Raw genomic sequence first — 13,369 nt, 5'->3', positions numbered from 1 at the left:
ATCCTTCCCATGGCACTACTTGTTTTAGTTTTTTATGTGTTAATTTTACCTTCCTAACTAGATTTTAAGGACCTTGTTTTAAATTTTGTTTTCTTTATGCCACCCTTAAATGCCTGTTGTATTCTTTTCAAAAGTTTTTGGCCATAATTGCTTACCACCTTGCAACTTCCTGATGCACCTATTTCTGTCTCTTGTCTGTGCCTTTTAGCGTAGGCCTGTCTGTGATTTGTCTTCACTTGTGATAGGCAGCGCCATAGCTCTGTTCACTACTAATCTGCAGTCCTTTTATTCTCATAGAGCTTTGTAGAAGTCAAAATGGTTCATCAAATACAAACATGTAAAATGATTATCACCTCTTTCCAGTATTAAGATCAGAACTGTTTATGAACATTTGCTGTTTAAACATCAGGAGCTATTAAATATCATTTTTTTTCAAAGAACAAGTACTATTCTTTGGGGAAGCTTCATAATTAATTACCCAAAAAAGCAAGATACAAAACTATAATACAGAGGTAATTTTACAAAATAGCTATATATAGAAAGAAAATATATCATAGTATTTCCAGATTTTCTAAAGTGAATTGGTATTTTATCTTTAGAGAAAGAAAACAAATTATTTAAGAAATAATCAAAGACAAATTGATTTTTAATGTGAAATTAGACTTAATAATTTAATAGCATATCAAATCAAACAGTGGTTCTCAGCTCCGGTTACATAGGATAATTACAATCTCCAAGTGCAGGGCTGGGTTATTGGTATTTTTAGTAAAGTCTCCTCAAGAAATTCTGTTGCTCATCAAGATTGAGAGCCGCTGGTGGAGTCTGGCATGCAGAGCACCTTAGTTCTCTTCAGTGGGGTCCTGTGCTCATGCTTGTGCTTACCTGTGCCTGGGGGTCCTTTTATTCACTGGGGGCACCAGGTACCCTCTGCTTCGGGTAGGGTTCCCATCTCCGTGTGGAAGACTGGTTAGAACATTTGATTACTGCACTCTCAGCGTTAACGGGTATGTATGCACAAGAGCTCCAAATACTAATCCACGCACTTCTTACATTTGGTCTTGAAGTGAAGTTACGACTAACATATTTAAGGCAGATGTCTAGGTAGGTACTGGGTGTAGGCTCTGTCCTCCTAAGTGACCATGTCCGGGTTTGTTTAGGACCTTGATCCTTACTGACTTACGGGGGCAGTCTTGGAGTCATGGTGCTGGGTCACCAGTGATGGTGAACTTGTATTCCTTGCCTCTGGATAACTGAGAGACACTCTCTGTATTTTATTTCAGGAAAGTAAACAGGCAGAGAGAAATGGTAAATTGATCTTTCAAAAATCGGATGATGCAAGGAGGAAAACTTCTTTTTGTGTATATTTTCTAAAAAAAAATCTGTATTTATTTATTTGCATGGGGTCTCAGTTGTGGCACTCGGGCTCCCTTGTTGTGGCAGGCAAGTTTCTCTCCAGTTGTGGTGCGTGGGCTTAGTTGCCTTTTGGCATGTGGGATCTTAGTTCCCTGACCAGGGATTGAACCCATGTCCCCTGCACTGAAAGGTGGATTGTCAACCACTGGACCACCAGGGAAGTCCCTCCTTTTGTGTTTTCTTGTTAACAGATTGTATAATGGATTACTTCATTCAGTCCCCCTTTATGGTCATGTCCATGAGCTAGCAGCAGAACTGCGGGTAGAGGTCAGGCTTTAGGATCTTTTATTCTAACAGTTCTTTATATCATAGTCGTTTCCAGCGTGTACTGATAGATAGCTGTAGTCCGAAGTTCTCTGGAAGGAAGTTGAAGACTGATGTTTAATTTCCCACACTGATGTTATGAGAAGTGACCTAAATTTTCAATTCATATATCATAATTTTTTGGTAGGAAGGAGAAACTTTATACAGCTTCATTTTTAAATGGCAGCCAGTTGCTTTTAGATGGTGCTGTTGAAATATATCACATTTTAATTTTTTTTCTGTTGTCATCTTCATTTTGACACTTAGAAGTCTTAAAGAAACGTTTAGTGATATTCTAGTTAAAATGTCAGTCCCAATTTCTTTTCTAAATCTTGGCTATTATAGAGTTGGCAAAGTATTTTAGATTTGAAGTATGTTAATAAAATTTTTAGTTATGAGTTAAGGTATTTTCTTCAACAGAAATAGCTAGCTTTGGCTGGAGTGCAATGCCAAGGAAGTAGGTCCTTTATTTTGTTATAATGGAATTTTATTGAATTAGAAAAAAGAATGAAATGAGATCAAAGAGTCTTTATTGTAATGGGACTTTCAATATAATAGCTTGATTTATATAGGTTGATTCTTATTATTATAAGTTTAATAAATTATTGCCTGAAGGAAAGCTAGAAAATTAAAGTTGATATGACATAGGTTGAAACTGAATAAATCAGAATTTTATACAGATGGTAATAAGCCAGGAATGTGTCTTAGGAAACTCCTTTCAAACCTGAGTTTTAGCTACTCTAAAAGTTAGCCTTTGGAGAGTAACTTCCCAAAATTCCTCTCCTGAATTTCCATTTCTTACACTGAGTCTATTACTCCTGCTGCAGGCCTGTTCTCAGCCATGGGCTCTAAGCATTCACAAGTGTCTGTCTAGCTCCCATTGCTGCAAGGGAAGGAACTACAGGTTATGGTAAAACTTGCGGTTGTGAGTCCACAAGGTAGTGATTTGGCACACCTTAGTATATCGGTTAGTTTCTACTTCTTAAGACATGGTATACAACCCTTGTATACCATTCTCTTCCAAAGCTTGCCTATAACAAATAAGGCTAGCTTATTTTCCAGTTCTGATCCCAGTGTTATATATGTTGCTCTTTTGCTGTGGAATACGTATTCTTAGTGGCTACTGCCTGACTTCGCATATTGTCTAATCAGTCTTCCTGTAAGTACTTTAACTAGGGATTTCTATTATTCTGAATAACAGGAAATCTGAGATACTAAACTGTGTATTTAGAGTAGTTTTGTTTAAACGTTAAGGAGCAAAATTAACTTCTGTGACAGTGAGAATATCTTGAATAAAGAAAAAGTGAACATATAGTAAGTATTTGCATATTTGTGAAAATCTACATATTTCTATAAATGTTCTCTCAGATAAGGTAGTCGACTTCTCTTACTGCTTCTTCTAATGCTCTGCTGACTCTGAAACTCCAGTTACACAGACATTCTGTCTGAAGTAACTTTCTTCTTGAACTTCTCCAGAGGAAAGCAGCCCTAAAATTAGTTTAGAAGTATTAGCCTCCTTAGTTGAAAATTTGATACTTTTCAAAAATTTTCAGACTTTTAATAATTAAGATAATATCAACATAAACTATCAAACATTAAATAAATACTGATCAGTTTTATTAGACAAAATTTACTATTTAGAAAGTTCACAAAATTATGTTTCCCACCATCCTAGATTTATTTAACTAGGCAAAACTCCCAACAGGCTGATGTTTCTTATTTTTCCAAGTATTTTTTTTTGAATATAAGCCTCTTTACAAATAATTTTAACTGTTCATATCCCTTAAAATATGAAATGAGTATAGTTCACTAACGTTGGTGAAAACAGTGCTTGTTGAGCCTCGTTTCCCTCCGAACTTTAAATTATCATGCGGGGAATAAATTGTAGGGCTCCCTCCTTGAAAATCATAGGAATCAGTGTCAACAAAGGATCTAGTCACGTGGACATGCTTGCTTGCTATGGGGTTCCAGAACACTTGTCTTTGTGATAAGAATGGTTTCCTGCCAGTTTTGATGTTAGATATAACTATAATGAGAAACAGGAAAGGAATGGGATTTTGCCACTAATGGGTTAAATCAGTTGTTGAAATTTTTGTTAAATCTCAGAAATAATCTTGTAGCCCCTTGGTGAAACAGTTAACATGGTTGCTGATCTTTGCTTAAGAGGCAGTTTAATAATGGTGAAAATAAGGTTAACAGTTTTTCTTAAATTTCTGCGAAGGTTAAACTGTATATCTGGTTTTGTATAGTTTACCACATGTAGAAATGAACCCTGAGAAATACAAGAGAGAAATACAAGACTTATGGACTCTTCTGAGACTGTCTGAAACATTTCCAAGCATTTTACTTAATCTCAAACATAGTTTATAAACTGAAATATCAAAGTCATACTGTTGGAAGAGGGCTTTCTAGGTGGCTCGGATGGTAAAGAATCCACCTGCAATGCAGGAAACCCAGGTTAGGTTCCTGGGTCCGGAAGATCCCCTGAAGAAGGGAATGGCTACCCACTCTAGTGTTCTTCCCTGGAGAATTCCATGGACAGAGGAGCCTGGTGGGTGAACAGTCCATGGAGTCACAAAGAGTTTGGAAAGAAAAATTGATTTATTAGTGTTTTTTTGAAGGTTCATTGAAAATTACTCAGTAATTTTAACTACTGTGTGTACTAATGAGCTCTTTTATTTTAAGGAACCCAGTGATAATGGACCTCTTTTTACTGAATTAAAGTTCTACCAGCGAGCTGCCAAACCAGAACAAAGTAAGAAATACAGTACACATGTGCTTGCACTTTTAAAATGAACACTGGTTTTGTTTTTTAGAATAGAGCACTATGGTTTTGTAATTTTTTTACTGTATAGATAGATTGTATTTAAAATACGATTTGTATGAAAGAATTTTGATCTCTTAATGGGTTTGTCATGATAAGATCTCACTTATGTTGATAATACGGAGTTAGTAAATACTGTGTGATTTAGGACAGTGTTAAAGACTGAGGGTCAGCCCTAGCCCCTGAGAATGGCTCAGGGATCCCCAGGTCTCCCTCTGAGTGTCTCCCTGAGCTCTGGAGACCGTGACTTGCAGGGTCGCCATCACGATGAACCGGAACAGACCCCCAGGGGAGAGGGCAAGGTCTCTTCCAGCCCCCCGATCCTGCCTGTCCTCCTGTCCCCTCCCCTGTTCCGTCCCCTCTGCAGATCCAGGGAGCCCCCTGACAGGCTGCTGTTGGGCTTGGGAATCTCTCTAAAGGCTCTGTCTCTCCTCGAGCTTGATTTCCTGGCTGAGGACCTTTAGAATGAGGTAAAAAGTAAGACTGTGGAAACAAGTAAACACTTAGGTAATTGGAGATATTAATCTTAATGGCAGTACTGTGGTTTGACTTTTTAAAAAAATGTCTTTCGCAGATTTTTCATTTTAAAGACAACATTTAGGGCAGGATAGCACAATTTTGTAGGTTAATAAAAATGTTTCAATTGTAAAGTACTTTTCATTTATTGGTTATTATGTACTGTTCACTTATTTTTTTGTGAATTAAGGTGGAATCTTACGCATTCTGTTCTTGAAGATATAAAAACCTGCTTATATATAACAAAACTGAAATCACAAGCATGTGTTTTAACTTGTAGTTCAGAAATGGATTCGTACCCATAAACTGAAGTACCTGGGTGTCCCTAAGTATTGGGGGTCTGGTCTACATGACAAAAATGGAAAAAGGTAAAAACATGCGTGTTTTGTTTTTCTCCTCCCATTTTGAGCATTTATTGTTCAGTTTGTTCAGTCAAGAATTGTGTACTGAGCACCTGCCTGCAGTGCTGCTTGGCCTTCACCTGGGTTGTGTGGCGTGTCTTCTGCCGAGATGAACACGGTGTTCTCTCTCATCTGGGGGGCTTGTACCAAGTGGTAGCAGCTGCCTGGAACCCAGCTGACGAGTAGGAACACAAAGCCAAACGTGCCTGCATTATTTCTTTTCCCTTAATAATGAATAAGCAAAGAGAAAACTTCATGTTGCTTATGTCAAAGGGAGCCCTCGGGCTTCAACATGGCATTTCCTATTAGAGACATCAGTATAATCTGCCCACCTTTATGAGGTTTCAGTCTAACTGATGAGAAGAAGCAAAGTTGTTTGAAACAACCAGAGACCAGTTTAAGTGCCAAATTGTGTGATTCTGCCTCATGTGTGTCTTAAGAATTCAGAGAGGAGAGGACATTGTTGGCAGAGTTGAGTTGGAGGAAACCTCCAATGCTTTTGATGCATAATTGACACTTTAAAAATATTTGATTGAATGAATAGAGTGTCATTCAGCAGTGCTGGTAGCTGAGATTTGGAGAGTCTATTTGGTTGGAACTGGGGTGTACTGGTTAGGATGCTCTCAGCTGCAGGTAAAGATAAAACTGACTCAGCTCTCTTTAAGTCACCATCAAGTGCTCGGGTTCCTTTATCTTGGCTTTGTTCTCTGTTAATTCTCCATTGTGCAGTCTCACGGTGACTGCCCATTGCTAGACTTTGCATGCAAACAGTCCCCCACAGCAGAAAATTGGGTTGCTTCTGGTGAGTTTCAGTTTGCTGGCAGGGAAACCATTCCCAGGGGTCTTGTGGCCACGTCCCTCCATGTTTTCTTTGTTGGAGTTTTATCAGTGCTCATTCTTAAACCAGCCACTGGCAGGGGCAGGGTGGTCACAGCGATCAGACAGGGGAAAGGATAGAGAGCCTGAACCCAAGGTGGGCTCCGCCAGACAAGATGGAGATCAGAGGAGCTGCTGGAGGGCAGCCAGCACCCTGCACGGGAAGTTCTGATCCTGGAACCCAGGGAGCCCGGCAACTCGGAGGAATGGCCAGATAGCATTTTGTTATGGTTTTGCTGGGACAAGTTTCTGTAGTTTTCGTGAAATTTTTTAGAGAAATAGTATAGAGCAGACTAGAGGCAGACACTTGGTTTCAGATCTTTGTTTTGCCCCTAAAGATGTGTGTGACTGGGTACGATACTCCTTTCTGTGTCCGTTACCGCATCTGTGAAGCTGAGTAACACCTCCCCACATAATAGAGAGTATTAAATGTAAAGCTGTTAGAATATATGTAAGTGTTAGCTTTGCTCTCAAAGCGGTCTTTAATCCCTTAAATATTAAGAACTGCTGGTTTAGAAAAGCACTGTAGACAAAGAATAGCCTCTCAAGCGGGGAGTGACCAGCACACAGGGGCAGAGTAGGCTTCTGGCCTCTGGGGTGGCCTCGTGGCCATCTTTCTCTAACAAAGAAAGGGTGTTGCACACACATGAGGAAGAGAAGGAAATAACTTGGAGAAAGAGGCTGAGGCAGGTAATGAAGACATGGAAGAAAGGGCTGTTTGGAGCTTGTGTGCGGTAGGTGGCTGGAAGCTACTGCAGGTGCTTAAACAAGGAACAGACACGTTTGAGGTACAGCTGACCTCCCACCCCCCCACCATTGACCCCTGGTGACCTTACCGCTGAGCGTATGTCTTCTGTGACATAGAGTTGGCTGCAGATATCTTCTAAATGGGAAGGTCATCACCCATAAGGTAATGGTTTACTTTTTAGATTGAAGCTCTTAAGAAATAATTGTTTTAGTTCTTACAAAAGTAAAAAAAAAAAGAAAAGAAAGACTCCTTCCCGCCCTCCTCCCCTGCCAGAAATCCTTAACTTCCTCCTGTAACTCATCTGAAGTGATGTGAATATAGTGCTTAGCACAGTGTTAGGCTCGTAAAAATGTTAGCTGCTATCGTTATTAAATCATTTATGCTGATTTATAGTTTCCCATTATTTGCATTGTTTTATTCAAGTCCCCAGGAAAGTATACATCAGTGGTTTTACTTTAGAGAAGTTACTTGGAAGTAGCTTTTCTTTTAGCGCTCAGTGGTAGAAATAATTTTGTGGAAGAACGTGGTAAAGATTTCTGTGCAGTATACAGAATCTTGCTTCATTTGATGTGGATACTTCAGACATGGTGAGAAGATGGAGGGATTGTTGAGAGTAGTGGTGGGGTGATCTGTGAATGAAAACAGAGCTCCACGTCCTGTGATGTGTTAATAGGCGTCCGATAGCATCAGACCACGTGTGCTTCAGCTCCCTTTCAGAGTGTCAGCAGAGGCTGTATTTTTGTTACCTACATATTATTTTATAATAATTACACGATCAAATCACTTATTTGTAAAAACTAACTCATCCATCTGTCCTTGGTCTCCTCCCTCAACCTCTCAAAAACTATTGTACAGAGGAAATCAGGAAGTCAGCATTACTGTTCCCTCTTTATTATGCTTGAGGTCGGGGTGCTGAAGGTCTTAGAAAAATGAAGACATTTAGCCACTGACTAATTACACGACTTTGGACAAATAACTTTGCCTCTATAAATGTTAATTATTTTATTAAAAGATGTTTAAAAGGATCTCTAATTCTTTTCCAGTTCAAGAATAGGTAGAATCTTGGATTTTTTATTTGGCATATTGCCTTTTAACTGTTAGCTCTTCCTTTCCCTGTAGAACTTGTCATACTGTATTTTTATCTTATAAACCTAACATATGTAAGTGAGATTTTTGTGTCCTACTTAGGTTTATTTATTTTGATATATTTAGTGTTGTGGTCAAAAACGTGGATTCACCACTTCCTAGAGGACAAATTACTAATGATCAGTTTTCTTCTGTGGTAAAGTGGGGCTCATGGGGGTGCCTGCCGTAACAGGGTGATGGCAGGTTTAAATGCACCGACATGAATGCATCTAAAGTGCTTAGAATGGGGCCGTTCTCATATTTCAGTAAATGCCAGCTGTTGGTGTTACAGTGATTATTAATCTTATTCCCATTAGAAGATAGCTTGATACATTTTGAGTGTTTGGTGCATCTTGGTTTTTTATTGATTTATTGAATGGTTTAACTAGACAGCTCAGAATTTGGAAAACTCTATAAAGATAAAAGTGGTTCACAGAGCAAAAGATGCACCATGTCACTGCAACTAGGTGACTCTTTTCAGTGCCCTGAAGTATACTGTATACACAGTATATGAAATATAACATATAGTTATTGAATTGTAGAGTTGGGTGCTAGAAAAGACCTTAAAAAGCATGAGGCCCTACTGTCTCGTTTGACACCTGTGAAAATTGGGGCCCAAACAAGAAATGTGACTCGGCCCAGGTGATGGAGTTGGTTTTCTGGCAAAAGTGAAAATCTTTATGTTTTTCTGGGACATTTACTGTTCCCCAAATTTTATCTGTTGAGTACTTAGTACACAATTCTTTTATACCATTTAAGCAGTTTTATTGCATTTAGCTATTGTTACAGCATCTCTTGACACTCTTGATTTTAACAGAATGTTAATACTGCTAAAATGTCCTTAAAAATAGAGAACAGTCACAGACAAGAAGCTAATATCCAGAAGCATAAATTAACTTTAACTATGACAAAAATCAGTGATATCAGCCTTTCTCAAATTATTTTATCTTTATTATCTTTACCATAAAGCTTCTGTTGTCTTCTCTCTGTGGATGTTTTTTCCTTGCATTGAATGCTGTCTCATTTAACTTGTTGAGACCAGGAGGTCCCTAAGATAAAAGGAAGAACCAGGACAGCTCTTGCAGCTCTTGAGATTTTTCATTGGAAGAACTTGTTTCAGATGTCTTTCTTTCCTTTTGCTTTTTACTTTCTTACTAAACATTGCCTTGAAAAAAATTACTTTGAAAGGAGAGTACTCATGGCAAAGTAGGTTTTCCTGAGTTACATTTTGTTCATTGACTTTTCTTGTTTGTCTTTAGTTACAGGTTTATGATAATAGATCGCTTTGGGAGTGACCTTCAGAAAATATATGAAGCAAATGCCAAAAGATTTTCTCGGAAAACTGTCTTGCAGCTAAGCTTAAGAATTGTATGTGAGCTACATTCTTCTTGTTTTTAATCCAGTAAAGGCTAGTTGTGTTGACGCTTGGTCCTCTGCTGGTTGGTGTCAGGTACTGCATTAATTTATTGTATATGATGCTTTCATAGCTGGATATTCTGGAATATATTCATGAGCATGAGTATGTACACGGAGATATCAAGGCCTCAAATCTTCTTCTCAGCTACAAGAATCCTGACCAGGTAGCTTTATAACTTTAATTTCTACTGTTTAAAACCTGTTGTTTGAAAAACAAATATGGTTGCTATGAACTTTTGAACCCATGCAGAAGTTTTCCTTTTTGAAGTAGATATGGTAATAATAATATTTCTTCTTGACACTTTTATCTAGTTAACATTCTACATTTTTGATGCTATTTGTTGGCACTTTATCAAGTTGGCTATTTTGCCCTAAATAATATTCAGAAGAAGTACTTGTGATACAAAATGAATTTCAAATAGCTATTTGGGGGTGGAAGCTTAAAATTACATAGTGCACCAATGAATTATGTTTGCCTGTCTGCTTTGTCATTTTTTTTATTTCCTTTGTTCAAGAAATCCATCAAATGTAAGTGTTCTGTTACTTGGAAAATTTGGTCTTTAACATGTTGATTATTGAAATCAATTGGTTTACAGAAATATCTTAGCTGTCTAAATTTGCATAGGGTTTGGAATTCAAATATGCATTTTTTAAGCTTATTACATTCACTTTGTAATTTTCACTTTTTAAGGAAAAGAGAAAAGCTAATGTTATTATACCTTTATTTGGGTCAATTTAGTTGGAGTTAGACGGGTTTATAATTTTCTTGAAGCTGACTCCATGATTTTGGTAAAAGTCAGGTTTAGTTGAAGTCATAGTTGGGCCTCTGTATTTAATCCATTTTATATATGTTCTCACTTCTTACTTGAGCTTGTATAAGAAAGGAATACTTAGGCATTTTAAGGGTGATAAGTGGATATACTGGACTTTTTTCTTTGTCTTAGGTCTGACTTTGACTTCCTCTTGCTTAGCTTTCCCTCTCTCCTTTGGCTCCCCTTTCTTTTCCTGTCCTCCCCTTCCCCTCTCTGTTACGGTGGCTGTAAGGAGCTATATAGATACCACAGAAGGAAGTTGCTGGTTAGAGCAGGCTAATGGAGAAATCCTAAAGGCAGCCACAGAATTTCCAGGCAGCTTACTTTATTTGCATTTAGGTTAAAAATAAGCAAGCAAGCAAACAATACACAGCTACGAACCTGAACGGTAAGGATTCCGTTAATTGAAGTAGACCAGACTTATATAATAAATACAAATATAATTTCTTTTTACAGTTGACTAGAACATGCTGCCTTTTGTTCAGGTGGAAATATTTTTGCAGCTTGGTTATCCTTTGGGCATATGCTTTGGATGGGATAATTTTTTCAGTATTAGATGTATGCGCTCAATCCAGACCCATATTTTTACTTCACTTCCCTCCTGTGACCAGATGCATACATCTGCGAGACAGTTACCCGGAGTTGGAGATGTAATATGTAGCTCAGGAACAGAGGAAAGCCAAATTTATTAGCTTTGTATGCTAATCAGATGTACATGTACATGCCCATAGATATGTGTATACATTATATTAAAATTTAGTTTTAATTATGAAGACTTGACTTTAACATATAATATTTAAATGTACCTAAGAGCCTCATCTAAAAGTTCTTCAGGTCATCATTATAATCTTGAAAATATTTTTATGAAGTGAATTGATACTTGATTATTCTATAAGTGAAGAGAGGAAAAACTAACATGCCGTGTGTCAGCTACGTTAGCACTTGGGCTCCGTGTGTGGCAGTTGCATTGCGACAGGTATTGATGGTTTACTCGGCTCAGTTTTGTTTTTGATGCCATAAGAAAAAGTGTATGATTTATGATCCTTGCTCAAATTGAGGGGACGATTATTACAAGTAAAGCACATACTTACGTAAGGAAGTCAGGTGGTATTATCTGCACTGTAGCTACACGGTCGTCAACTGTTTTTCTTTAAATAAAAGGCATTTCAGAATTAAGTACTTGATGCTGTTCGCGTGTTGGATCAGACTGGTGTGGGGTGTTGTAGTGCGGCTTTGTGGGTGGATCTGCCCTCCAGTGACAGGATTCCGTTTGTGAGCTTTACAGGCTTTAATTTGTCTTGGTGCTTGGACATTTATAGGTGTACTTGGTAGACTATGGCCTTGCTTATCGATACTGCCCAGAAGGGACTCATAAAGAATACAAAGAAGACCCCAAAAGATGTCACGATGGCACAATTGAATTCACCAGCATCGATGCGCACAACGGTGTGGGTACGTCCGAGGCACCTGAGCTAGAGCTACAGCACCAGTGCTTTCCGCTGAACTCCCGCGTGGTTCTTCATCCTGCGTCAGTGGATAAGCAGACGGATCAGAACTGAGGAGGCAGGGTCGGGCGGGGGGAGAAGGGGGAGCTTAGGCTCCTGCGTTTGAGGAACAGGGCACCTGTGTTCTCCCTGTCTTCCTCTCACCCTTCAGAGGTCATGACGGGTCGGTGGTGAAGTCGTTCAGTCAGCTGCAGTGAGGCTTCTTTTGCTTTTCTTTAGCTTAATTGGAACGCTGGCGGCTTTCCCCCATAAAGGTCTGTGGTTTCTTATGCAGCTACAACTTTGTAACCAGTAGACTTACTTTGTCACCCATTCAGCTGGCCTGTTTCTTCAGCCATCGTTTCTTTTTTTCCTGCATCCAACACTGTGGAGGAACTAAAACCCCAGTTCTCTGGGCCTCTTAGTAGCTTACAGCATTTTTAATATCTTCACAACTTCCAAGGGCACTATTAAATGTGTCATTGTTTTATAATTTATTTTGTGGACTAGTAGTCTCAGTTTGAAACTAGAGTTTTGCCAGTTTGGGTTATAAAGTAAATTATTAGTCGAAGGCAAATGAGTTCTTTGATACTGCCCAGTATTCGGTGCTTTTTTTCAAAGTGGAGTCAAGATTTATGATGAAAACGAAGACTGTAGAGCTGACTCTCTTACCTTGTGGCTTCAGATATGCCTGAAACTCTGCCTCAAGCGTCAGTTCACTCTGCTGAAGTGTTTTCTTTCCCAGCCCCATCAAGACGCGGTGACTTGGAAATCCTTGGATATTGCATGATCCAGTGGCTTAGTGGCCATCTGCCGTGGGAGGATAATTTGAAAGATCCTAACTACGTTAGAGATTCCAAAATTAGGTAAAGGAAAACTTACAGTGAATTATTTGGGGCAAAATGATGAGGCAGCTGTTTGGTCGGAACTTCTTCACGAGGACTGTAGCTTTAACTGACACTAATGTAGAAATAAGAAAGTACTTGTTTAACAGTAAAATTCCTTGGATTTCTTTTTGTTGAATTTATTTTAGAAGAATGTTCTTAAGTGTATTTAGGATGTAGCCCAGTGCTGCTTAATGTGCTATTTACTGTTATTAAATATTAATAACTTTCCATGGCATCAAGCATCAAACAATGACTCATTCTTTAATTTTTAACAGATACAGAGAAAATATTGCAAGTTTGATGGACAAATGTTTTCCTGAGAAAAACAAGCCAGGTAAGAAAAGGCTTCTTCAGTGTTCATAAGGATTTTTGTTTTCTGAGAGGAAAAACATCCTGAGGTCCATAGACTAATAACCCTTAATGGAAGAGCTTCAGTATTGCTGGGTGTAACCATCTCACTGGGGCTGCTTGCGCAGGCCTTTCCACAGGTGGGTGTTACTCAGTTGTTAGTCAGTGCTTTTAGTCAAGGAACCAAATTTCATTCAGTAATGCTGCTGTTTTTTT

At 38.6% G+C, this 13,369-nt stretch overlaps 1 protein-coding gene across 50 annotated transcripts in view; it reads left to right on the top strand.

The window, feature by feature from the left end:
* Positions 1-13,369, top strand: part of VRK1 (VRK serine/threonine kinase 1) — an 80,283-nt gene that overhangs the window by 41,213 nt on the left and 25,701 nt on the right. For 42 of the 50 annotated variants that reach the window (XM_081551666.1, XM_081551634.1, XM_081551667.1 and 39 more), the window contains 7 exons: positions 4,402-4,471; positions 5,337-5,424; positions 9,466-9,574; positions 9,694-9,786; positions 11,754-11,886; positions 12,664-12,784; positions 13,081-13,139. In XM_081551666.1, coding sequence (XP_081407792.1) covers positions 4,402-4,471; positions 5,337-5,424; positions 9,466-9,574; positions 9,694-9,786; positions 11,754-11,886; positions 12,664-12,784; positions 13,081-13,139 — 673 coding nt within the window. Of the gene's footprint in view, positions 1-4,401; positions 4,472-5,336; positions 5,425-9,465; positions 9,575-9,693; positions 9,787-11,753; positions 11,887-12,603; positions 12,785-13,080; positions 13,140-13,369 lie in introns of all 50 variants that reach the window. The other 8 variants (XM_081551630.1, XM_081551624.1, XM_081551626.1 and 5 more) reach the window with 1 other exon arrangement.

Source organism: Giraffa tippelskirchi, chromosome 12 (genome assembly GCF_054371585.1).
Source record: "Giraffa tippelskirchi isolate mGirTip1 chromosome 12, T2T-mGirTip1v1.2.pri, whole genome shotgun sequence".
NCBI lineage: Eukaryota > Metazoa > Chordata > Mammalia > Artiodactyla > Giraffidae > Giraffa > Giraffa tippelskirchi.
This window is presented reverse-complemented; position numbering and strand designations above follow the sequence as displayed.